Source organism: Prinia subflava, chromosome 16 (genome assembly GCF_021018805.1).
Source record: "Prinia subflava isolate CZ2003 ecotype Zambia chromosome 16, Cam_Psub_1.2, whole genome shotgun sequence".
NCBI lineage: Eukaryota > Metazoa > Chordata > Aves > Passeriformes > Cisticolidae > Prinia > Prinia subflava.
In genome coordinates, this window is record NC_086262.1 from 14,748,255 (window position 1) to 14,770,902 (window position 22,648).

The 22,648-nt window shown below is 52.4% G+C and overlaps 2 protein-coding genes across 2 annotated transcripts; one reads left to right on the forward strand and one right to left on the reverse strand.

Moving 5' to 3' along the window:
- Window positions 1–928: 928 nt before the first annotated feature.
- Window positions 929–7,329, reverse strand: CLTB (clathrin light chain B). Its single transcript, XM_063413518.1, has 5 exons — window positions 7,051–7,329; window positions 5,450–5,493; window positions 4,229–4,346; window positions 3,827–3,938; window positions 929–2,931 (listed from the first exon to the last, which is right to left on the reverse strand). Exons 1-5 carry the CDS (start codon window positions 7,232–7,234, stop codon window positions 2,760–2,762), a joined length of 630 nt encoding a protein of 209 aa, XP_063269588.1. The 5' UTR covers window positions 7,235–7,329; the 3' UTR covers window positions 929–2,759.
- An 80-nt stretch (window positions 7,330–7,409) lies between these two features.
- FAF2 (Fas associated factor family member 2) lies at window positions 7,410–22,184 on the forward strand. The gene is made up of 11 exons (XM_063413517.1): window positions 7,410–8,188; window positions 13,947–14,015; window positions 14,434–14,568; window positions 15,043–15,119; window positions 16,271–16,409; window positions 17,691–17,776; window positions 17,857–17,948; window positions 19,338–19,515; window positions 20,332–20,503; window positions 20,686–20,829; window positions 21,358–22,184. The coding sequence occupies exons 1-11, from the start codon at window positions 8,126–8,128 to the stop codon at window positions 21,538–21,540; spliced, it is 1,338 nt and encodes a 445-aa protein (XP_063269587.1). The 5' UTR covers window positions 7,410–8,125; the 3' UTR covers window positions 21,541–22,184.
- The last annotated feature ends 464 nt before the right edge of the window (window positions 22,185–22,648 follow it).

Sequence of the window (22,648 nt, forward strand, 5' to 3'; positions counted from 1 at the left end):
TGCTGGGGAGTCAGCAAAACCTTCTTCCCCAGGGGCCCTGCACTGCCTGTGTCCTGACAAACATGTCCTGCAGTTGGCTTTGGATCATACCAGGGGGGTTTGGTGATCCACGAGGCTTTGCTCTCCCATGCCAGGACCACAGAGCTGGGAGGACACAGGGCCACAGTCTGTTCATTGCACTGTTGGCTGCAGCAGCTCATACCTGCAGGGGAAGGGACAGACTCCTCTACTTGTGCTGAAACACTTCACCAAGCAGCCTGGGCTCATTCTAGGTGGTGTTCTATGAGTTGGTGCCTCTGCCCCGAGTCTTTCTAAGGATGGGCTGAGGGGTGAACCCTCTACCTACAGACAAGCACGTGGATTGTCCTGTCCAGGGAATTGTGCTGGTGGGCTTGGCAAGGAGAGAGGAAAGGCTCTTGCTCACCAGAGCTGGCCTCTAAGATATGAGGGTAGGCAACAAGCCATTGCCAGTGCTGAGCAGGGTGAGCTCCACCTCAGCACAGGGGAACCCAGGGCCTGTCTTCCCGTTCCAGCTGCCTGCATCTTTCCCAGAAGAAACTGCTGTTGGCTGCCTCACTGGCACTTCCAGCCCAGCCAGCTTGGGGCAGGGGTGTGAGGAGCAGCAGGTGGGCAGATGCATGAGCACAATCCCTTGGCAGCTGGAGAAGGGTGCAGTGCACAGAGGAGCAGCTTGGCTTGTTTGGACAAGCCAGAGGTTGCAGCTCCTTGGAGACAGAGCCAAGCCCTGGGTCCTGCTGCCACTGCTTTGGCCTCATCTGAGCACAAACCCTCCGGCCTTCCCCTCACTGCTATTTTTTCCTGTAGGATGTTTCTTCTCCAGCCCCATCCTTTCCACAGGAGGCTTCATGGCTGTGGGTCCTCCTGAACACAGCGTGCATGCCTAATGCAGAAAGACCACAGTGCCGTGTAGGATTGGAGATGTCGGTTTATTGTAACAGGTAATTTGGACAGTCACAGATACCAAAGCCGAGGGGATGTAGAACAGCTGTGGGCTCCCCGAGAGCTGCCCCAGCCTGACAGGAGCACAAGGCAGCTGGGAGACCCAGGGGCCCAGCTGCCTGCGGGGACTGGAGGGACAGAGCACAGGGAGGGCACAATGCCCCCCACAAGTAGCCAGGGGTGCTTCCCGCTGCTCTGTAGTGAAAGGCTGAGGCAGGCAGCCGAGTCCCCAGGTGTCCTGCAGCACAGCAGAGCTGTCTACGCATGCTGGAGCTCAGGAGGGCCAGGCAGGAACGATCAGCCCCATGGGCAGGGGGCACAGTCCCAACACACAACACCGAGTGATTCCCTCACACCCGTTTACCTTCTCAGCCAACTGGTGAGATCATGCCCCAGAGCCATGGGTGTCCAGGCATCCCCTGCAGCAGCAGCACTGGTGATATTCTGGCCCTGGCGCCACAGCTTCAGGGCACGAGAGCTCTGCACATTTGATTTCCAGCTGAGCAGGGCTCTGCACAGGGGCTCAAGTGAATGTTTTGTGGGTTCTGCTCTATGTCCCCCCAAGCTGCTGTAAGCCCTTCCCAAGCCCTCAACAGGCCAGACCCTGGGCACCAGCTCAAGGCTGTCCCTCTCTGCCTACCCAGGAGTCGTACAGGTTCCCAGGACTGGTGCCAACCCTGCCAAGCAGAGGAGAGTTTGAGCAGGGAGCAGGACTGAGGCATCTCCCTATACTGCCTTAGGTGGGCAAATCCAGGGGGCCAGAGCAACTGCAGACAGATGTGCAGGTTGTTCTCAGGGTACAAGCCCCAGCACTCTGCCCAACCCTGCTCTGGGCCCCTGGGTTAGGGACCTGGGGGCTTGACCTGCCCCACAGCAGGTGGGCCTTCCTACCTCCTTCCCTGTAACTACACAGCCTCCATCTCCCATTCTGGTAGCAAGGGAAGGAGCAGAGCAAAGCCAAGGGTCCCCCAAAGCCTGGCATCCCATATTTCCAATTGCTAGTGTTCATGGGGGAAGGACAGGAAACATCTTGCACTCCCCCCACAGTCCCTTCCCAGTGACCTGCACCACTGTGCTGCCAGCACTGCAGGACTGATGGGACATGGACACTGGAGCCCCACCAACTTTTTGGGGCATAGCCAGGCTGGGCAGAGTTCTGACAGGCAGCCACTGGCAGTCCAGGCCCAACCTAGGCACCTGTACTCACATTCCTCAATCCCTGCCAGTCTGGCAGTGCCATGCTGCAGCCATGCTCCCTGCAGGATGCAGCAGTGCGGAGCCAAGCGAGTTTCTCCACCCTCCCAACCCTGCTCCAGCTCTTCACTAGATCCCATGAGAAAGGCAGACAGCAGCCTGGGATCCCACTGGGATCCCTGCCTCACAGCTAGGACTGCAGCCTGGACATGGGGCTGCCAGGACAGCTGCAGGCAGGTTTATTCCCAGCAGAGGGTTAAAGTGGGGAACACAGGATGGGATATTTCCAGCTCATTTAGCCAGGCCCTCAGACACAACCTCCTGAAGAGCCTGGGCTGGGGCATCCCCACTAACTCAGCTCTGCCACCCAGTGCCGCTTCCCGGGGAAATGCCACAGTGATTTATAAATAAGTGTAAAAAGAGACCAATGCACCTTTTAAGCAAAGGAAAACCATGGGGAGAGTTATACAACCAGTGACTCGAGCACAGCCGAGGCGCAGATCAGGAAGCAGGCAGTGGGAGCCCCTTCCTGGGCTGGCCCCTGAAGCTGCCCAGCTCAGTGAGCCCAGCCATGCCCGCTGTGCTCCCGGCTGTGCCAGGCACAGCTAACGGGACAGGGGCGTCTGTTTGAGGGAGATGAGAACCGAGCGCATCCGTGAGACATCCTTGCTCTGCTTGCTGCTCTTGGGGTTGAAATCACACAGCTGGGCCACCTTCTCCCACTCAGAGCCTGGGGTCTCCTCCTTGGACTCCTTCAGGAATGCTTCCTCCGAGGCCCTGCAAAGACATTGAGGGTTGTCACTGGCAGGCACCTTCCCAAGGAGACTCTTCCTTCTGTCTTAACAACCCTTGTGTCCCTGCTTCCTGTCTCTTTACTCCAGCTGACGAGCTCAGTGTCCTCTAGGACCCAGAGACATGCGATGCTCTAGTCTGCCTTTGGCTGCACTCACCCAAAACATCATTCATGCAGGGGTGCAGGAGTATCTGCCTGCTCCCAAGACTTCACCCCCCCAGAGCCATCCCCAAAAAGGCATAAGAGCCCACAAGCTTTGCATCTTCAACCAGCTCCCACAGAGGCATTTCCAGGAGCTTCACTCATCTCCTAAAACTCCACTTATTTGGAGACACACAGCTCCTCCCTCTGTACCTCATCAGAGCCCCATACCGCCCAGCATTCCCACTCCCCTTGGCTGGGCAGGACCCCAGAGCCTGTGGGGCAGGATATGATCTGTAAGGAGCACATACACGTAGCCAATGATATCGGCGTCCGGCTGCTGGTAAAAGGCTTTGTCAGCGATCCTAGCCCCAGGCACAGAGAGAGAGAGAGCGGAGCGGAGCGACAGGCAGGCAGAGGGTTAGAAAGAGAGAACAGAGGGGGTTAGTCCTCCCAAAGAGTGACCCACACACTGCAGCACACCAGGAGAACCTGGAGCCCAACCCTGCCCCCCTGTGAGCCCCATACAGGGGCAGGAGGCACCAAGATCCCAAGATGATCCCAGTATGGTTCCAGCCAGAGCAGTTCTGCACAGCCACCGGAGCCACTTCAAGACTGAGGGTCTCCCCTCTTGGCAAGGCTCTGTCCCTGCAGGGCTGGGCCCCACTGTGGGGAAAGAGGCCCTCAAACATCCCAGGAAGGCAGACAGTCCTCTTGGCCATGCTGACCCCGACATACCTGTTGTTTGCTCGGTTCTTCTCCATCTGCTCATTCTGACGCAGGTTCCACTCCTCCAGGTCCTTCTTGGCCTTCTCACGCCATTCCTGCTCAGTCACCTTCGATGCCGCATCTAAGGCCCAAGTGAGACAGAGTCCATCAGCCACACTGGCACCTGCTGGGTGTGCTGGGCAGCCCCTCAGCAGGCAGGACAGCTGCAGCCCCTCAGACCTGTCCCCAGTCCCCACCAATACTGGCCAAAAGGTGCCACTGCCCCAAGGATAGCAGACTTTTGGCAGGGACACAAGCCATCTCTCTGGGATGCAGCAGGGTCACCAAGAAGTGAGGGACCCCAGGGGCCCTGACTGTCATGTCACAGGGTACCCACAAGCACAGGGAGCTACACATGGCCTTGGGTCTCACCCAGCTCCTCTAGTCGCTTCTTCTGCTCCTCCCTCCACTTGCGGATGCTCTCGGGTTCCTGGGTCAGCCGGTCGGCCTTGGCTATGGCTGCGTAGGCATCCGTGGGGCCGTTGGACTCCTGCAGGACATGAGCACCTCACCATCAGCACCAGCGGTTCCAAGAGCCCAGCCCAGCCACCTCCAAGGGCTGGCAGCAGTCAGGACTCCATACTCCCAGCACAGGTAGGAAGAGTGACACCTTGAGACATGTAGGACAGTGGTCCCTAAGTGCTGCTCAAGCTGCTCTCCAAGCCTCAGGCCCTGTCACCTAAAGCCTTCCTAGTGTTTCCCTCCCTGACTTGCTGCTCGCTGCCACCGCAGCTCTTGTGTCCTGCGGGCAGCCCCACTGCACATGGCAGACACTGGCCTTGGAACTGCTCCCCAGGGATTCCCTGGCCCTCACTGGGGCACAGGCAGCTCCGGAACTGAGCTGCTTCCCTTGCATATGAGCTGAGGGCCCCACCACGCCCAGCACCTCCCCTAACACCTTCCACTGGCCAGATGCCCAGTCTGACACCAAGCTCAGCAATGGGATTACAGCTTTCTTCCAAGATCCTCAATCTAATTAAGCCTGTCCCATTCCTCATGTGATTATCATCTTGTAAACCAGGCATAGGCAGTGCATATGCCCCACTACTGGGCACCAAATGGGGTGAAGAGCTTGTCAGATGCTGGCACTGCTGTCAGCAGAGATGGGCTTCAGGCTACCAGAGAGATCTGAGACCCAGGTGGGTCCCCCCGAAATGCCCCTGGCCATGGGGCAAGTGGTTTTCATGAGAGATCCAAGTCCCATGGCAGCCATATGCTGGCTCTGGCCTCTGTCAAGAGATGCTCCTGCCTGGCCCAGAGGCCTCCAGAAGCTACCCAGGCTGGAGAGGGGGCTTCTGTGGGGAATGGATGATTTGTCACCTGCTCTTAGGGCCCAGGCATTCCTTCATGGCACAAGCCACCTGCAAACAGATGTGGGACAGGTCATGGCAGGTGAGACACATCTTCTCTTCAAAGAGAATGGAGCAGCCAGGACTCCCACAGGAGACCCAGACCTTTCCAGGAGCTCCGTAGCTGTTCTGCAGCTAGATAGCAAATTCCAGTCAATGCTGGGAGCAGAGCAGCAGAATGCTGGCCCCACACCCACCCAATCTCCCTTAGCAGCCCTGGGCCTGCAAAAGGCTGAGCTCTCACCTGAAAGACATCTCCATTGACAGTGGCTCCGCCATTCTGGAAACCTGCTCGAGAAAAAGGAAGAGAGAAGGAAAAACACAACTATGGCAGCTGCAGATGATCCCAGAGGGGCTGGTGTTCATGAAACTATATCAGATCAGTTCCTGGGAGTTTATCTGTGCCTTTTTCAGCTCAGCACACCCATGCACAACACCCCCAACAGTGTCCTGTCCTTGATGGGATTCAGCGAGCGCCTCAAACTCCCACACAAACTTCTGCAGGCATTTACGTCTTTATGGTGTTTTCACTGGTGTTTAATCTTATCTGAAGATTAGGGAAACTGCTCCAGCACAAGACTGACACAGGCTACTTCTCTGACTGTAGAAACACAGCCCAACCAATTCCAAACTGCAGAGGCTGCTGATGGACACAGCTGATCCAAGAGCTACCGGCCAAGTGCCAAAGCAACTCTCCAGGGACACGGCCCATGGAAACACTCCCTGTGCTCCACCAGGACAGGAGGCTGAGAGCCTACCTGGGATGAGCTGCAAGGTCAGGGTTGGTAATGAGGCACCCATCTGCCCCCACAGCCCCAGAGAGCTGCACACCTGGGTCACAAAGCCAGGCCAGGCAGGGGGCTTTGTGCTGCCAGGAGAAAAGAGGCTTTGAAGAAGTCTTGCTCCAGGTCCTGAGCTTTCCTCAGTGACCCCAGGGCTTCTCCTAGCCAGCCAGCTGCAGGCACAGACACAGTGCAGCTGAAGCCAGCACTGTCCCCAAAGTGCTCACCCCCACAGCTACACCCAGCTCCAGCCTGTCTGACTGCATTTATCACTGTGGCTGTCAACACCTCTCCAGGCCCAGATCTGCCTCCATGGCCCTGTGTGCAGAGCTCTGAAACCACTGCTCCACAGCCAGCATGAAGAGACCCTGTGGTGCTGGGTTAGGGGAAGGAGTCACAGCCCTGTGGCAACAGTGCCCCTATGTCCATACAGAGAGCAGACAGCAGAGCCCTTGCAGACTGGAGGCAAGAGATCAGAATTAGCACATTCTACCTGCAGGGCCTGGAACCACAACGTTCCCAAAGGCAATGTCTTCCATTTTGCATCCCAAAGGGCTCTCCTGTCTATGGGGACAGTGACAAGGCTGTCATGGCTCCTCAGTGCCGCCTGGATGCCTTTCATACAGCCATAGCTGGGAGCACTGAAACATGGAGTCGGGACTCCATCCGACCCGGGAAACCCAGCCTGAGCACAAGGGGGAGAAATAGCCGCATGGCTGGCACATCCCAGAATTCAGCCCCCATCCCCGAGGTTCGAGAAGGCCTTTGGGCATAAGCACAGGCCGAGACAACCCTTGCCAGGATGCCAGCCTGGCCCACAGGGTCACCCCGCTACCGGCCCGTGAGATGCAGCGCAGACCCCATCACCCACCGGGGATGCTGTGCATCCCCCGGGGACCCTGTGCATCCCCCGGGGACCCCCAGCCCCGCGCAGATGCGGCCCGGAGGATCCTTCCCTGCCTTCGGGGGAGAAGGGGGCACAGCCCACCGTTACCCCACGACGTCGGGAGCCCGCCCATACCCAGCGGGAGCGCAGCCGGGCGGGCCCCGCGGGCGTGCTCACCCTGTTCCGGCGGGGCCGCCTGCCCGCCCGGGGCGGCGGCCGCCTCGCCGTCGGTCGGCCCGAAGCCCTCATCGTTCTCGATGCCCGCGATCTCGCTCTCCTGCTGGGCTAGAAAGGCGGCGGCCGGGTCCTCCTCGGCGCCAGCGCCCTCAGATGAGGAAAAGAAGCCGAAGTCGTCGGCCATGACCGGCCCGCCCGCGCCGCTCCCGGTCCGGCTGCGCGGCTCCGCTGGGCTGGGCCCGACTGTGCCCGGGCGGAGCTGTCCCTGTCACTGCAGCGGCGGGCGGGGCAGCCGCGCTCACATCACGCCGGGGCGGGGCCGCGGGCGCCTCCCGCCTCCCCGCCAGCCGCAGCGGGCACGGGGAGCTGAGGCTGCCCGCCTGCCTCCCCCGGGGCCCGACTGGCCGCGGTCCCGCCGCGCCGACCCCTCTCGCGGGCGCTCGTAGCTGCGGGTGGGAGCGGGGGCCCCTCACAGCCTCCTCCATCTTAGCGGCCGCCGCCATCTTGGGCCCGGCGCACGGGCGGCCCAGCGGGACGAGGGGTGCTGGGCAGGACCCACCCGGCGAGACCGGAGGTAGCGGGCAGGACCCACTCGACGGAACCGGAGGTGCCTGGGCAGGACCCACTCGGTGTCCGGCAGCCCGCGCGGTGACGGGAACACAGCCAGCTCCCGGGGCTCTTCGGCTCATATCCCCCCCTTGGGCTCAGGGCCCGCTCCCACAGCTACAGGCTGCCCCCTCGTCTTGGGCCTGTTCCGGGAACACACGAGCAGCCTTTAGCACGCTTCGGAATTCCTCGTGCGTCCGCCAGGAACGGCCGAGCTGTGCTCGGCACACTCCGGAACTTTACGTGCGCCCGCCGGGGACACCCGAGAGCGGCCACCGCCGCCGATGGGATTCGGGCATCTCCGGACAGGCCCTAGAGCACTTCGGTTTTGTCCGGAATGCGGGCCAGCAGTTCCGGCGGCGGCCGATAAACAGCCATTGGCCGCGCCGCGCGGGGCTGGGGTGGAAGTGTGGGCGGGCGGCGTCACTTCCGGAGAGTGACGGAGCGGCGGGTCAGAGGCGGCGGCAAAATGGCGGCGCCTGAGGAACGGGAGCTGACGGCGGAACAGACCGAGAAGCTGCTGCAGTTCCAGGTGCCAAGTCCCGGGGGGCCCGTGCCGGCCGGCGGGAGCGGGGGAGGCGGTGCGTGGACACGGAACGGGCTGAGCTGGGCCCGCCCCGCCGGTGCTGGGGGGTACGGGGCTCACAGAGCCGGGTAGGCCCGTCCTGGAGCGGGGTGTCGGGCTGGGCCTGAGGGGACGGTGAGAGGACAGACACCTGTGGTCCCAGTCCTGGCCGGGGTGAGTGAAACTTCCGTGCCCCTAAATACTTCGTCGGGGCGATGTTCTGTCATCGCTAATTGGGGAGGCGAGAGGTGGCTGCTCAGTAAACTCCGTGCAGGAAAAACTCATTGGTAAGTCCCGGCCATTTTAATCAGTCTGAAAATTGTCCTTGTCGTAGCTGGAGAGCCTTTTCTGGCGCCGAGGGAGAGTTATCCAGTGGGTTTCTGTGGAACGTGGTTCCTGCCCCTCACGACTGGGTAACGCCGCTGGAAGCTGTCATGATCTAATCTGTGTGTGCTACACAACACAGGCAGGGTCGCTTAACCTTTGATTTGCGAGGCCTGGGGCTGTGTAGCAGATGAATGATCATAAACACAATCTGAAGATGTGGTTTATTGGGGAGAAAACAGTGCTGAGCAGCTGAAATGCTTAGGGTTGCTCAGTGATGAGTAACTAAATGTGCTGAGCAATGAAAATTACCTTCAGGTGTCTTGGGTTTGTTTGTGAGCTGTAGGGCATCCTGTGGCATCCCTTGGATTGCAGTTCTTTTACAAATGCCGTGATTACTTTTAAGAGTGTTTTGTCTGCTTTTGTTGTTTTACATTATCAAGACTGTGCATTGGAAGTTTAGTGTGATGTAACTGTAGATTTAAAGGGCCTAAAGGGACTCCAGAGGCATCTGGCCCTGCCTTCCCCAGGTGAGACAGTGCAGGTGTTCATTCCACACGTTGACTTCCCAAGCCTTTACCTGATTCACAGTCCCCTGAGTTAATTGTTGTGCTGAGGTGTTTTCCCATGAGTGGACCTATAAGGAAACAGGCGTCCCCTCTAAGTGCACTGCAAATCCAGCTGTTTGGGTAGATTAAATACAGGCAAAAGGTACAGTGCAGTGTTAACCATTGCTGTCCCTGTGCTGCCTGTGAGGAGGTGAGGGGTTTGTGCATATAACTGTGCAAAAGGTCCCATTCTCTTGCTGTGAGATATCCTGGTTCTTGCTCGTCTGCTTAGTCTGGACAAGTAGGACCAGCTGCTCTCACCACTGCCTCTGCTGCTGTTTTCAAACCCCTGTGGGCACCTGTGAAACAAAGTATTCCTGTTTCCCAATGCTACCTGATGTTGTCATGGGCAGAGGGCTGCCAGGGAAACAGGAGGAGGCAGAAGGAAGGATTCGTGCTGTAGTCCAGCTTCCTGTAGAGCCCTGGTGTGAGGCACAGGGAAACACTCCTCAGGCTGTAAAGGGGAGAAATTTTTCAGTTAGACCACTGCTGTGCAGAGCCAGGTGTGCAAGCTGTGGTCCAGAAGGCTTGGATCAGCCAGGATCAGCTTTCTCTAGGGCTGATGACAGACCCCACTGGTGATTCCTTCTCTGATACATCACACCTGGCTGAGAAGGGCTCACGTGTGAGTCCTGCTGCTTCCTCAAAAGTAAATCAGCCCACCTGGAAGGTTTTTTTCTCTGACTCCAATAGAAAGAATGTGGTGTTTGGGGACATTAGCTAAGTCTAATTATAATAATTTGTACACTGCTTGGAAACCCTTCAGGGACACCTGATGGCTTTGCAGGGAACACTTCAGTGTTTTCAAGGATAGCTTCACACTTTGTGAGGTGCCGTCATAAATAGGCTGTACAGCATTCCATGGTGACAGAGCATTGCACTTCCACAGAAGGTTTTATCCCACTGCAGTGTGAACAGAGCAGGAGAGCAGACCAGGAAAGAGGCAGGATGACAGAGGTGAGGAATAGTAGAATGCCCTCAGTTAAATAGAGGGAGGCATTCAGCAAGGACTGCTGTTCATCTAGCAAACAGCTATTTGGGGTGAATGCTGTTGCCCTGAACTGTTTATCCTGCTTCTGCTGGAGAGTTCAGCTTTCCAGGCAGAGGTGGATGTGCTGTGCTGTCCTGGCCTGAGCTCTTGGGCACAGTTCTGTGTTGGTGCCTGCTCTGCATTAGTCCCACTGATGTTTGTGTGCTGGGTTCTGTAGTGCTCGTACAAACAGCTTTGCTGGCAGAATGCTGAAACCAGCAGCTTCTGTCCTGTGGGCAGAGCTGGAGCAGGGCAGCTACCTGCACCGTGCTGGGCAGGTTAGTAAGGAAAAAAAAACAATAGAGAGAACTGGGATAAACTTGAAAGCAACAAAGCCTCTTGCATGCTTTCAGCTTCCCATTTACTGCCAGAGAGCTGGCTAATTATATAATGGAATAAAAGCATCTAAATTTTTTATCTGTCAAGACGTTGCTGTTCTGACATTTGGAGAGAGAAGTTTGATGTGAACAGTTTAGGAAAGCTGTGGAGATATGATTCATTTGGGATATGGAAGAAACAGCAGAGCAGCTTTTGTAGGATCTGATTATTGATCTGCGCCCATTACACTTCGGCTGATGTCTGATATTGTAATATGCTAATGTTAAGTAATGGAGTGTTATTTGCAAAAGAGTTGGCACTCATGATATCTCTGACTTCAGTTGGGGAAAACAGAATGCTCAAGGCTGGATATGGCTCTGATTTAGGGGAAGGAGGAAACATGAAACTCCAGGCAGCTTTCCCACTCAGTGTATCGATCAAAACCCTCAGAAAGGCATTTGCTGTAATATGCAATGAGAAACTCTTGCTTAAGGCTTTTTTCCAGTTAGAACTCAGATGTTCTTTACCCTTGGAAAGTAATTCTCTGGAATTTGGCAGTGGGTTGGGAAGAGCAGTGCCAGTTAGTCCTGTGGATTTGCATCTCTTGTGCTGTGTTTCAACATGGGAGCGTGTCTGCAGAGGCGCCGGTTTCGTAAGTCCAGTTTACAACCTTTGTCCACTCTGGGTATTCCTGCTGCTTTTGAGGCGTGAAATTGTACTTTCCACTGCTTCAGAATTGAGAAGATTCTGAGCAGTCTCAAAGGTGAGAGATACAAATAATTACCTCCAGCAAAAGCTTCATTATGCTTTACAATAACACTCTTGCTTTGTGTGGTGGTTGAGAAGGCACCATTGAGCTTTCCTGGCATTTGTGGAATTTAATATTTTGTTTTTGAAATACTAGCTACTGTGTTGAGCTTGGATTTATGTGAGGGTTTGAGAGTGCTGTTTTAGTGGGACTAATTTTAACTGCTTACTATGTCTGTAAGATACAAGCTCTTAAAGGCAGCTAAAAAGAGACCACAGTGGGCAGGATCGGGCAGCGAGGTTTGAAGATGCTGGTTATTCTCTTAGGCCTGATGATACTAAGAATGTGCTCCTTTGCCATGTACATAAGTTTGAGGCTGAACAAAGTTCACCAGAGATGCTGTGAGTGAGGCAGTGGAAATGATGTGGCATTTCAAGCTTTTGATGTGTTTCCATGAGTTGGTGAAGCAGGGCCATAGCAGTGTCATGGGGGTGATCATGACCGGTATCAGTGTTTGCCAGCAAGAGTTGTCTGAAGCAGTTGAACCGTGGTCCTGCCATTCCTTACATCGGGTGTGGGTCATTCTGAGCCCTCGTGTGCCTCCCAGAACATCGTGGAGCTGGGCTGTATCCAGTGGAGCACATCACAGTAACAGCCAGCAAGGTGTTGAGTTTTAGAAGCTGCCTTTGCCAGGCGGTTGTTCCTGCGGTGTTAATTGTGAAGCCTCATTGATCACACAAGTGGTGGGAGCGCTCAGTGCTGAAGTGGCTTTGTCACTTCTGGTTTGAGTTGAGAGCAGCTGAATTAAGATGCTAAGGAAAAAGAATTACAGGGGAATTCACCTCCCTGGAGAGATTGTGTAGAAGACTGAGAAGTGACTAGAGCTGCCTGTCATTGTGGTGGTGGTCAGGAAGGGTGAAGCTGGCTGGCTCTGGTGTCTCTGTGGAATTCAGAAGGGCTTGCAAATGCTGCAGTGATTCAGTGCTTGTTGATAGCTCTGCTGCTTTCTGACCTAAAACTGCAGAAGAATTCTGCATAATTTAAAAAGGAGGGAATGCTTGGTGACATTCCTAGTGCTCACAGATAATCCAGGCATTTAGAGACAAAGGTGTAAATGAGGTTCTGAATCTTGTAAGCTTTGTAAAAGCCAGCAAAATTTTCAGGGTGTTGAGAAATGGTGATCAGAACACTTTCAAGGCTGTGGAATAAACACATTGTGACTCCACTGTAAAATCAATTAATTGAGTAGATTGCAGACGCCTTTAATGGTGTCCTTCTAGAAAGACAGCGATGTGTCTACTGTAGGATTCAGGTTAAAAATAAAGTTGAAATGCAAAATAAATTGAGTAAAAAATAAATAAAAAATAAAGTCAGAATTTTACTCTGTGAAGCACATCTTTAAAGAATGATAGCTAAACTAAAACAAAAGTACGAAACTGAGTGATAATCAAAGGTATTCTAGCAACAACAGCTGAATTCACAGAGCTTTATTTCTTCTGTGAAATCCAGTTCTGCAGTGTTCCTTTGCAAGGCTTGCTGCAGACTTACTTTTTAATAAATATTTATACACCACTGAACAGCGACTTGAAGTGCTTTTTTTCTGAGCTTCTGCAGTCACAATGCTTTAAACAGTCTGATTGGTTCTGTGCAGAAGAATGAAACAATGATTTTTGCCCAGTAGATTGGAGAGAAGATGGTGATCTGGAGACTTGGTGAGAAAGAAGCCAAGAAATGCTCAAAAGTTTGAACCGAGCCCAGAGATTGAATAGGGCATTTGTCCACAGTGTTTGTTACTCGGGTGGAAATGGCATGTGGAATGTATGAATGGGGGCAGGGAGGGGAATAGATGCACCATCCTTCTTCAGTAAAAAAACAATTCAGTGCATTCTTAAATGGTCAGCCTGTCAGGGGCTTTTCAAGGAGGCAAGGAAAACATCAGCTCAGACCTTAGAGCCAAGTGCACTGGGGAGAGATGTTTGTGTGGCACAGTGACAGGGATCTTCCCTTCAACAAACGTTTGTCCCTGCTCAGGAGATATTGATGTGGCGTCCTGTAATAACAGACACAATTGTTTGATCTCCTGTGCAGAAATTCTCATTTGCACACGGTTAAAATGTGCCCAGTGGCTTTGAAGTTTGGCAGTGTATTTGGACTGTTTTCTGTTTCGGGCCCTGTGTTGGACTGCTGCTGCTTTTTTTTATTACACTGTTTACTATACTTTTTTTATTACACTGTTTCTATACTTTTTTACTTTCCCTGTAGTGCTGGGAACATCACCTTCAGTAATGCCTGTCTCATTTTGGTTTTAGTTTCTGTTTATCTTGGCAGTGAGTAGAGTAACATCATCCTGAGTTTTCAGAAATACTTTGTATTTTGAGTTGGAGGTGATGTTTAAGGGCGTTGGCCTGGCACATCTTTTCAGAGTGAAGCCTGTGGGCAATATTGTGTTAAACCCTAGACTGTGCTGAGTGCAGTTGTAGTGACAGACCTTGGGCACACTGAGCTGGCTGGTGCTGGCAGAGTGCAAAGGCCTGTTTGAGGTGTTTGTGGATTTGGGTTGGCTCAGGTCACTCTGCTCTTAAAAACCAGCATTGTGATAATGTGTTGTGGTAACTCCCATCATGTGCTCATGAGTTGTTAAGAGCAGTTAAAATGCAGCACTCCTGGCACTCATCTGCTTTTATTCTCCTTCTTTAGGACTTGACAGGCATAGAGTCCATGGACCAATGTCGCCACACACTGGAGCAGCACAACTGGAACATAGAGGTACCACTGAAAATGAGATTTGTAGCAGTTTGCAAGTACCTGGATTAAATGCAGCCCTCTGTGGGAGGGGAGCCCCACCAGGAAGATTAATCTGTCCACCCCTGGGTTTACCCAAGTAGCTCTTTAGGGCTGCATCTCCACACGTCTGGAGAGCTGGTTTCAGCCAAGCACAGCAGGGTCATTGTGGCTGTGAACAATTCCTTGACTGGCACACGGTGCTGCCTCCCGTGGAGCCTGTGTGCTGGCTGCCATGGAGAAGGCTTTCCACATGGAAAAGAGCACTGGTGGTTGCTGTTTGTCAGGAATTGTGCTTATCCCGTGCCCCGGGGCTGTGGACAAGTAATGCCCACTGTCAGTGTCCTAAGTATAAAAACCATAAAATGCCTGAAACCTCCTTTTGCTCTTTCTTATGTCAAAGGCAGCTGTGCAGGACCGACTGAATGAGCAAGAGGGTGTCCCAAGTGTCTTTAATCCTCCTCCACTGCGGCCATTGCAGGTCAATACAGCTGACCACAGGATCTACAGCTACGTTGTCTCAAGGCCACAGCCAAGGGCAAGTTATCTTTCAGTGGATTTTGTACTGCTTCTTGGCTGACTCTCTATGAACACAGAACTTGCAAGCAGGGAAAGAAATTGTTTTCTTTGCATGCTGTTATCTCCTTTCTAAATATTTTATCTTACGAAAACAAAATGTAGAGCTATTCCTTCTGTTTCTGTTACTGCTGTGGAGATTTTCTCCATGGTGTGATTCACAATATGAAGACTTTTTTTTTTTGTCGTAGTCTGTCTTGCTGTGGTGTAATAAAACCTTTTGATCAGCTGAATTGGAACAAAGGACTGTCCCCTCCATGTGACAGTGATCATGTTTTTGTTCTAGAGCCCCCCTTAAATATGTATTACCTAGAATACAGTATTAATTACTTTCATTAATGTTTTACAAATGAATTTGCACGAGCACCTGGAAGACTTGCTTGCTGTTAATCTCCTTGTATAGTTAAGAAAATTAAATCCTTATTTGTAATTGCAGGGCCTGTTAGGATGGGGTTACTACTTCATAATGCTTCCATTCCGATTTACCTATTACACGTTACTTGATATATTTAGGTAAGTCCTTGTTTGTGCTGACTCACTTATTGACTGCATCAGGGAACACACGAGCTCAGATTGGGCTGGTTCTCTGTCACTTAGATCTTTAAGCCTTGTGGCAGATTTTCCATTGGTTTGCTTAACTGGCATTATCTCTAGCCTTGTGAAGTTCCTATGCTGTTCAGTAAGAAATAAATGTCACTGCAGAGAAAAAGAGCACCTTGCAGCTCTGTAAATGAAGTGTTTAATTGGAAAGCTAACTCCATGCAGCTTAACAATCTGAGGGCCACACAAAGGGGTTGCAAAACAGTGTCCAGCTGTTTGGTATTCTTAGACAAACATCACAATCGTGTCCCATTGGGCTGGGTTGCAGGTTAACCTGCCCTAATTCCTGTTATTTGGTAAAACCCAAACTGTAAACACCTCTGCTTTATTTGAATGCCTTTGGTGTCTATTGCCTCTTCTCCCTTTACTGCCCCAAAGCACTAATTCTCCTTGTCTCCTTTACAGCATTAATAGAGGGAAAAGGGAATGGTAAGGGTGGTAAATAGCCAGCAGTCCTGCCATCTGCACTGGTTTGGCAGTTTTTCCTGTTGTATTACTTTTTTTCCCCACTAAAGACATTTCTAAAGTTCAATGTATCTTCTGTGCATCAGTAGAACTAAACAACACTGATATCTGCCTTGCATTGAGGCGTTTTCAGCTTCAGAGGAATAACAGTTTTATAGGACTCCTAGAGTAAGGTTCTCTTTCTGCAATTCTTTGTACATTGGAATTGTTAGTTCTGGATTTGCAGAAATGCAGTTTTCAAAGTTATCTGGACAAAACTGTGTGGCTTTTAACAGCCCATCTTTGACTAAATTCCTCAAACCTCCTACTGTTGGTGTGGCTTATGCCTGATGCTTCAGAGGAAGCTGAAACTGTTTAGTCACACAGAATTCAGATCTTTACTGATCTCTGGCATGAGATGAATCTTCATTGGGAGTTGGTTCTGCAGCAGTGGTATCAGTTTGGAGCGGGTGTCAGTTCAGGCTCAGTTTATAAATGTTCAAGGGTCTCAGCTGTGACTTTTTTCCTCTTTGTGAATCCCAGTGACTGTCTGTGGAAAAGAACCTTTTCCTCAATAAGTCAGTGAGTTGAATTTCCAGTGTCCTTTGCTTCCTTCCTAGGTTTGCTCTGCGTTTTATACGCCCTGATCCTCGTAGTCGGGTCACCGACCCAGTGGGTGACATTATTTCATTTATTCATATGTTTGAGGAAAAATATGGGAGGATACACCCTGTCTTCTACCAGGGAACTTACAGCCAGGTCAGTGTCACGTGTTGCTGCCTAAATCCTGGGGAGTGGGGATTTTGCCACATGGTATCAGAGCCTACATGGCAAAATTGCTTTTCATCTACAAGCCCAGCGTTTATCCCCAAACTCTCTTAACAGGATAATGGAGAGCTAGTGAACAAGTGTATTGGGAAACCAGTGTCTGCCAGGCTTGATGATTTGCCAAGCCTGCAAAGTTGGAAAGCAAAGCTGCTCTGGCTGTTCCTCGACCGTCTGTGTGACTCTGTAGCCGACAGCTTTTTTTTTGTAATCCTGCCTTTGTTTTTATAAACTGGTGTGCTGTGCCAGAGTCTGCCCTTCTGTTCACCAAATTGGGATTAACTGCCTGGGCTTGTATCACAATGCAGCTTCACAACAGTGCAGGGCCTCAAAATTGAGAGGGAGCCCCTAAGAAACTGTGGGAGGTGAGTGTTCCATAGATCAAATCTGAGGGGGCTCTCTGTAGAAAAGAGATGTCCCCATGGACACTGCCTCTTCCACAGCTGCTCTCAGCCTAGCCCAGGGGAGGGTTTTCTGCAGAGCATCCCATCAGACAGCTGGATCAGCACTGTTTCCCAAGTGCCTGGGAAAAAGAGTCGAGTGCCTGTCTGCTCCACACTGTACAGTGATGGAGCTCACTGCCTCTGCAGCTCCTTTAGCCTCCTCTGTCATTCCTGGAATCCAAACTCAAATAACTGTGGAATGATTAGGCTACCAAAACTCAGTGCCAGTGCCAGTTTGTGCACAGGGAGCATATTGTGCACTTGTCCTGTGCTCTTGTTAAAAATGCTTTTGGGTGGGTGGAATCCAGACACTGTAGAAGTGGAAAGGGAGGGATTTTTTTTCTTTGTTGTCTGTTTTTGGGGGTCCTGCAGCATTATTTATTACCTGTTTTAATAGAATTTTCATTTGGTGCAATCTGAAGGTTGTGCCCTGTACAGGCTCAAGGGAAAGCTCAGCCTTGGGCACTGTGAGTCCAAGGGGTGAGGGAGGTTCTTCACTGCCAGCTGAGGTGTCAATCCCTGTCACAGCCTACCCAGTTCCACTTTGAGTTCAGTGTTCTCCAAAGCCACATCCTGAGAGGATATGAGAGAACACCACTGTAGCCCTCTTAAATAAAAAGCTTATTTATAAGGTCTGACAGGTTCATCCTCCACTGCTGCTCCCCTAAAACCGCTCTAGTGGCAGAGTAGTCCTTGGGGCACACAAGCCTTGTGGGTGCTGCATTCCCCTTGCCCAGACACCCTGTAACTTCACTTCCTCTGCTCTTCCAAGGCACTGAACGATGCCAAGCGGGAGCTGCGCTTCCTGTTGGTTTATCTTCATGGGGATGACCACCAAGACACAGATGAGTTCTGCCGGTAGGTAGGACAGTTTCCCAAATAATTGTCTTTGCACTTGAAATGCAGCTTCCCTCACGTGGTCTCTTCTCATCCCCCAGCAATACACTGTGTGCACCTGAGGTCATCACCCTCATCAACACTAGAATGCTCTTCTGGGCTTGCTCAACCAATAAACCAGAGGGATACAGAGGTGAGTGTTTCCCTCCTGGGCTTTACCTGTCCCCTCCTGTCTCTGGAACAAGCCAGATGCTCTTTGACAAATTTACACACGTGAAACACTCTGTTGTATTTTGTGCAAGGACACAAGAGATTTCAGGATTCCATGGGGAAATACATGTGTTGGTTTCCCAGGATATCTCCAAAGGTTTGGATGCCAGGGAAGTTCATTTGGATCTTCACCTCCACCGTTCCTTGTGTTTCTGGGCAGTCGTAGTTCTCTGCTCGTTGCTGTGGGCATTTAGGCTGCTTTCAGTGCCTTGTCAATGGAGTTGGTGGGTGTGTGCTGGGGATAAACTGAGTGGAGAAACAACTGGATCTGTCCTTAACACTGGCTCCTGTGATGCCTGAGGCCAGGAAGGACTTGTTAGGTGCATTCTTTCCCTTTCTGGGAGTCATCATAATTCACACCCAATCTCTGTGTCTCCTCAAAAGCCCACAGTATTGGAGAGCTGGCCAGACAGAAGTTTAGTAAAGTTTTGCTGCAAGTGGAGCCTTTTCCCAAAGTTCTGTTCGTGGCTCCTGTGTTGTTTCCACCATTTCTGTTTCATGGTTAGGAAAATGCTAAATTTGGGTCAATCTTGGCTCCATAGTTCTGCTCCCAGTTATCAACAACTTGAGAAAATAGCTCTCTGAGGAAACAGTCTTTGAGTTACTCCTGTTTTATTGCCACAGTGCTTTGGAGTCACAGCCTGGAAAGCAGAGCTGTGACTCTCTGGTCTTCCATTTCATCCCTGAGCTGCTCCAATTTTGTTTGAGGGGCTCCATTGGTAACGATGGCTCCAAGTTGCATGATGTACCCTGTGTGTTTTAAGGAGGGGATCAACAGCTGTATATGAACAGTAACTTAAGTGCATAATCTGTTCCATTCCCTGCTTCAGACAGAGCCTGCCTCCAGCAAAACCAACCTAAATCTGTTCAGAAATGTTCAACATGGATATACTGCCATCTGTCCCGTGACAGTTTCTTCCCGAGTCCAACCATCCCTAATTACCTGAGCAAGTGTTTCCATGTGCTTGTTCTGTGTTACTCTTCCTCCAGTTTATTTAAACTCATGGCTTTGTCCCATTTTAAATGGACATTCAGAGCCACTTACTTCTTTATTGCTTGAGTGAAAAGAGCCTTTTTTGGTTACTTGAAAGCTTGTTTTTTCCCCATCAGTCTTTGTGCTCCCAAAGCCATTTCCTCCCTTTGCCAACTTACAGGGTTTAATTTTCAAAATGGAGTCTGAGGCCTTGTCTGCCTTGGAAGAGAGAATGTCTGGGGAAGGTGCTTTGCTTGGCCCTCAGTGTTGGGAAACATCTGTGCTGTAGCCCTTGGTGGCCCCCGTGGCTGGGGCAGTGACGTTTGTGCCCGTTCCCAGTGTCCCAGGCCCTGCGGGAGAACACGTACCCGTTCCTGGCCGTGATCATGCTCAAGGACCGCAGGATGACCGTGGTGGGGCGGCTGGAGGGCCTCATCCAGGCTGACGACCTCATCAACCAGCTGATGTTCATCATGGATGCCAACCAGACGTACCTGGTGTCCGAGCGCCTGGAGAGGTAGGGTAGAACCAGACTCCAGTAGCACAAACCCTGTTGAGGCAGGCTCTGCTCTCACCCCTTCCTCCAGACTCCGTGTGTAGGCACAGCTCAGCACCTCCCATTCTGTGACACAGCCCGTGGGCTCTGCTCTTACCAGGGGGATCAGCAGTCCATAAATTCAGGCCACCTTAGAGCCAGGGAGTCAGATGTGTTGCACACACAATGCCACCACTGAAAGGTGGATGTGAGTACTCTGTTCTGGGCAATTGGAGCACGCCTTTGGCATGCTGGAGCTTTGCAGGGAAAGCTTGGACAATAGCCAGTGGGATCCAGGTGGGAGCAAAGGCATTGCAGGCAGGAGAGCTGGTGTCCACAGCTAGCTGGTGAGTGTGTGCTGCTGGCTGTGCTGAGCTCTGGCTGCTTTTCTGGTGTGGCCTCACAAGTCCCTGGTGAGTCTTAGGGATGTACAGATTGCATCCAAAACAGGATCTCACCATTTGGCTTTCTGTCTGTCCCTCCTCTGCCCCACGCTCTATGTGGGACCCAGTAACACATTCCAGTTTATGAAATGTGCAAAGAGATAAAACCAAGAAGAGTCTCAAATCTGAGGCAGGAATCCTGGGCACTGTTCTTGTGCTATCAGCTCTGTGAAGCTGCAGGGGTTCAGAAGCCTTTGTGGGGACCTGGCTTGGCCTTCTGGGAGCTTGTGGTACCTCAGGGCATTACCTGCTGTGTGATCCTGTGAGTTGGAGGCTGTCCCTACACCCTCGGGTCTGCCCTCAGCCTGCCACCCCCTCACTCCAGGGCCTGACCGCTTCCCACTCGTGTTTGCAGGGAAGAGAGGAACCAAACCCAAGTGCTGAGGCAGCAGCAGGACGAGGCGTATCTGGCATCCTTGCGTGCGGACCAGGAAAAGGAGCGCAAGAAGAAGGAGGAAAGGGAGAGAAAGAAGAAGAAGGAGGAGGAAGTGCAACAGCAAAAACTGGCAGAGGAGAGGCGGCGGCAGGTGAGAGCAGAGGGATTGCAGGAGATGCTGCAGTATCCTCTGGGATGCCTCCCCTGCAGTAGGAATTGCTTATCTTGCTTGGAGTGTCCTTTGAGGCTCCTGGAGCAGCTGTGCTGCAGGGGACGGGCACAGAGGTCAGTTCAGTGCACAGCCAGTGCTCCTGCTCCCTCCTTGCCTTGCAGACACTGCAGGAGGAGAAGGAGCGGAAGTCGGAATGCCTCCCTCCAGAACCACATCCCGACGACCCCGAGAGCGTCAAGATCATTTTCAAGCTGCCCAACGATTCCAGAGTGGAGCGGCGATTCCACTTCACACAGTCACTGACGGTGAGCTTGGGGCAGAGCTGAGGGGGCCTCCAGAGCAAGGGGGGGGTGAGGAGACTTGGAGGTGGCTCAGCAAAGCTTTATTTGCCTTGGACTTTGCCAAATGGTGACCTTTGCTGAGAGCCTTGCCAGGCAGAGCTACTCCTTGGTATGGAGAGTGCTGTGGGTTCCACCACCTACGAAGAGGTGAGAAAATGGGAGAAGCTTTTTTATCTCCTTAAAAGCTGAAAGGTGTCTCTGCACTTGACAAGGCAGGGTGGGACTAGATGATCTTTAAGGTCCTTTCCAACCCTTAACATTCTATAATTCCACTGCTCGCTATGAAATAAAGTGTGGGAAGAGCCAGAAACAGTTTGGTCTCCCCAGTGCTCTGTGCCAAGCCCAGTTTCGTGTGTGCCAAAGAAATGGCTCTCAGGTCTACAGTGCAGTGATGGTGCAGATTTGGGAACCTTCCCCGCGAGGTGCCAGGGATTCGCTCTGGCTGTGTCACTGCTCCCCCAGCTGGCAGTTATTCCTGTGCTTCTTTCCCAGGTGATCCACGACTTCCTGTTCTCCTTGAAAGAAAGCCCTGAGAAGTTCCAGATTGAGGCCAACTTCCCTCGCCGCGTCCTGCCCTGCCTCCCTACAGAGGAGTGGCCCAACCCTCCCACGCTGCAGGAGGCCGGACTCAGCCACACGGAAGTCCTCTTTGTGCAGGACCTCACGGACGATTGACACTTCTTTTTGGTTTTGTTTTTGTTTGTTTTGTTGTTTCGTTTTTTGGTTGGTTTTTTTTTTTTTCTTCTCCAGAAGACACAAAACGGAAAAAGAAATTCATATTATTATTATAATACAATATTTTTTTTAAAAGACTGCGTACAAACGAGGGATCAGAGACCACATGGCCTGTGCCAGCTGTGCTGCGTGTGCGCGCTGGCGGGAGGACGCGTGCGCACGGCCATCCCCTGCTCCGGGGGGCACTCAGGGGGAGCTGGTGTTGCCCCTCCGCCCTCCCCGGGGAGGAACAGGAATGGCAGCTCTTGGTAATTATTGCTTTTATTGATGACAATAATAATAAAACCCCAGCAACCCAACATCTCGTGAAGATTTGATACGCTGCTGCTCCTGAGAGACACAAGACCGAGCACCGGAATGTGCTGGGAGTGGGGTGGGGGGAAAGGGCTGGACAGACTCTCTTCAGCTTCCCTCTGTGTATAAATACTGTTCTTTTAATATTTCTCTTGCTTTGTAATGACCAAAGGAGATTGGGGTTGACTATAGTATTAACTTTTTGATAAAGAGCTGGTTCAATTCTTACCCATGTGGGGTCTTGCCCAGGGTTCTTAGCCTGCGTAGTGTAATAAACTCTGCCTCTAGCATGTCTGTGCTGATGCTTTCTGCCCAGGGAGGAGCTGCTGTGGGACTTGTGGCTTCCACAAGTGTGGGTGCACTCAGTTTCTGGTCTCACACTGGTCATTTTGTGCCAGTGGAGCTGTTAATGAGACAAGAGCGTGCCCAGCACAGGGGATGGCAGGGCTGGGCGTGCTGCTGTGCCACCTCCTGTGGCACTGGCTCCGGGCTCAGGCTGGGAGGGAGGGAAGGAGCTGATGAGGCAGGGTCAACCCTCTTGGAGCAGGTGGGAGGTGGAAAAGGTGTGGGAGGTGAGAGTAAGGCTGGTCCCTGGCAGAGCTGCCCAAGGGCAGAGTGGTAGGAACCTGCTGTTCCTCCAGTGACCTGTTCTGGAGCCAAGGATGCTTGGGGGTGGAAGGAATCTCAAAGCAATTCTCTCCAACCCCCTGCCATGGGCAGGAACACAGGGATAGCCTCTTCCCTGGCCCAGCAT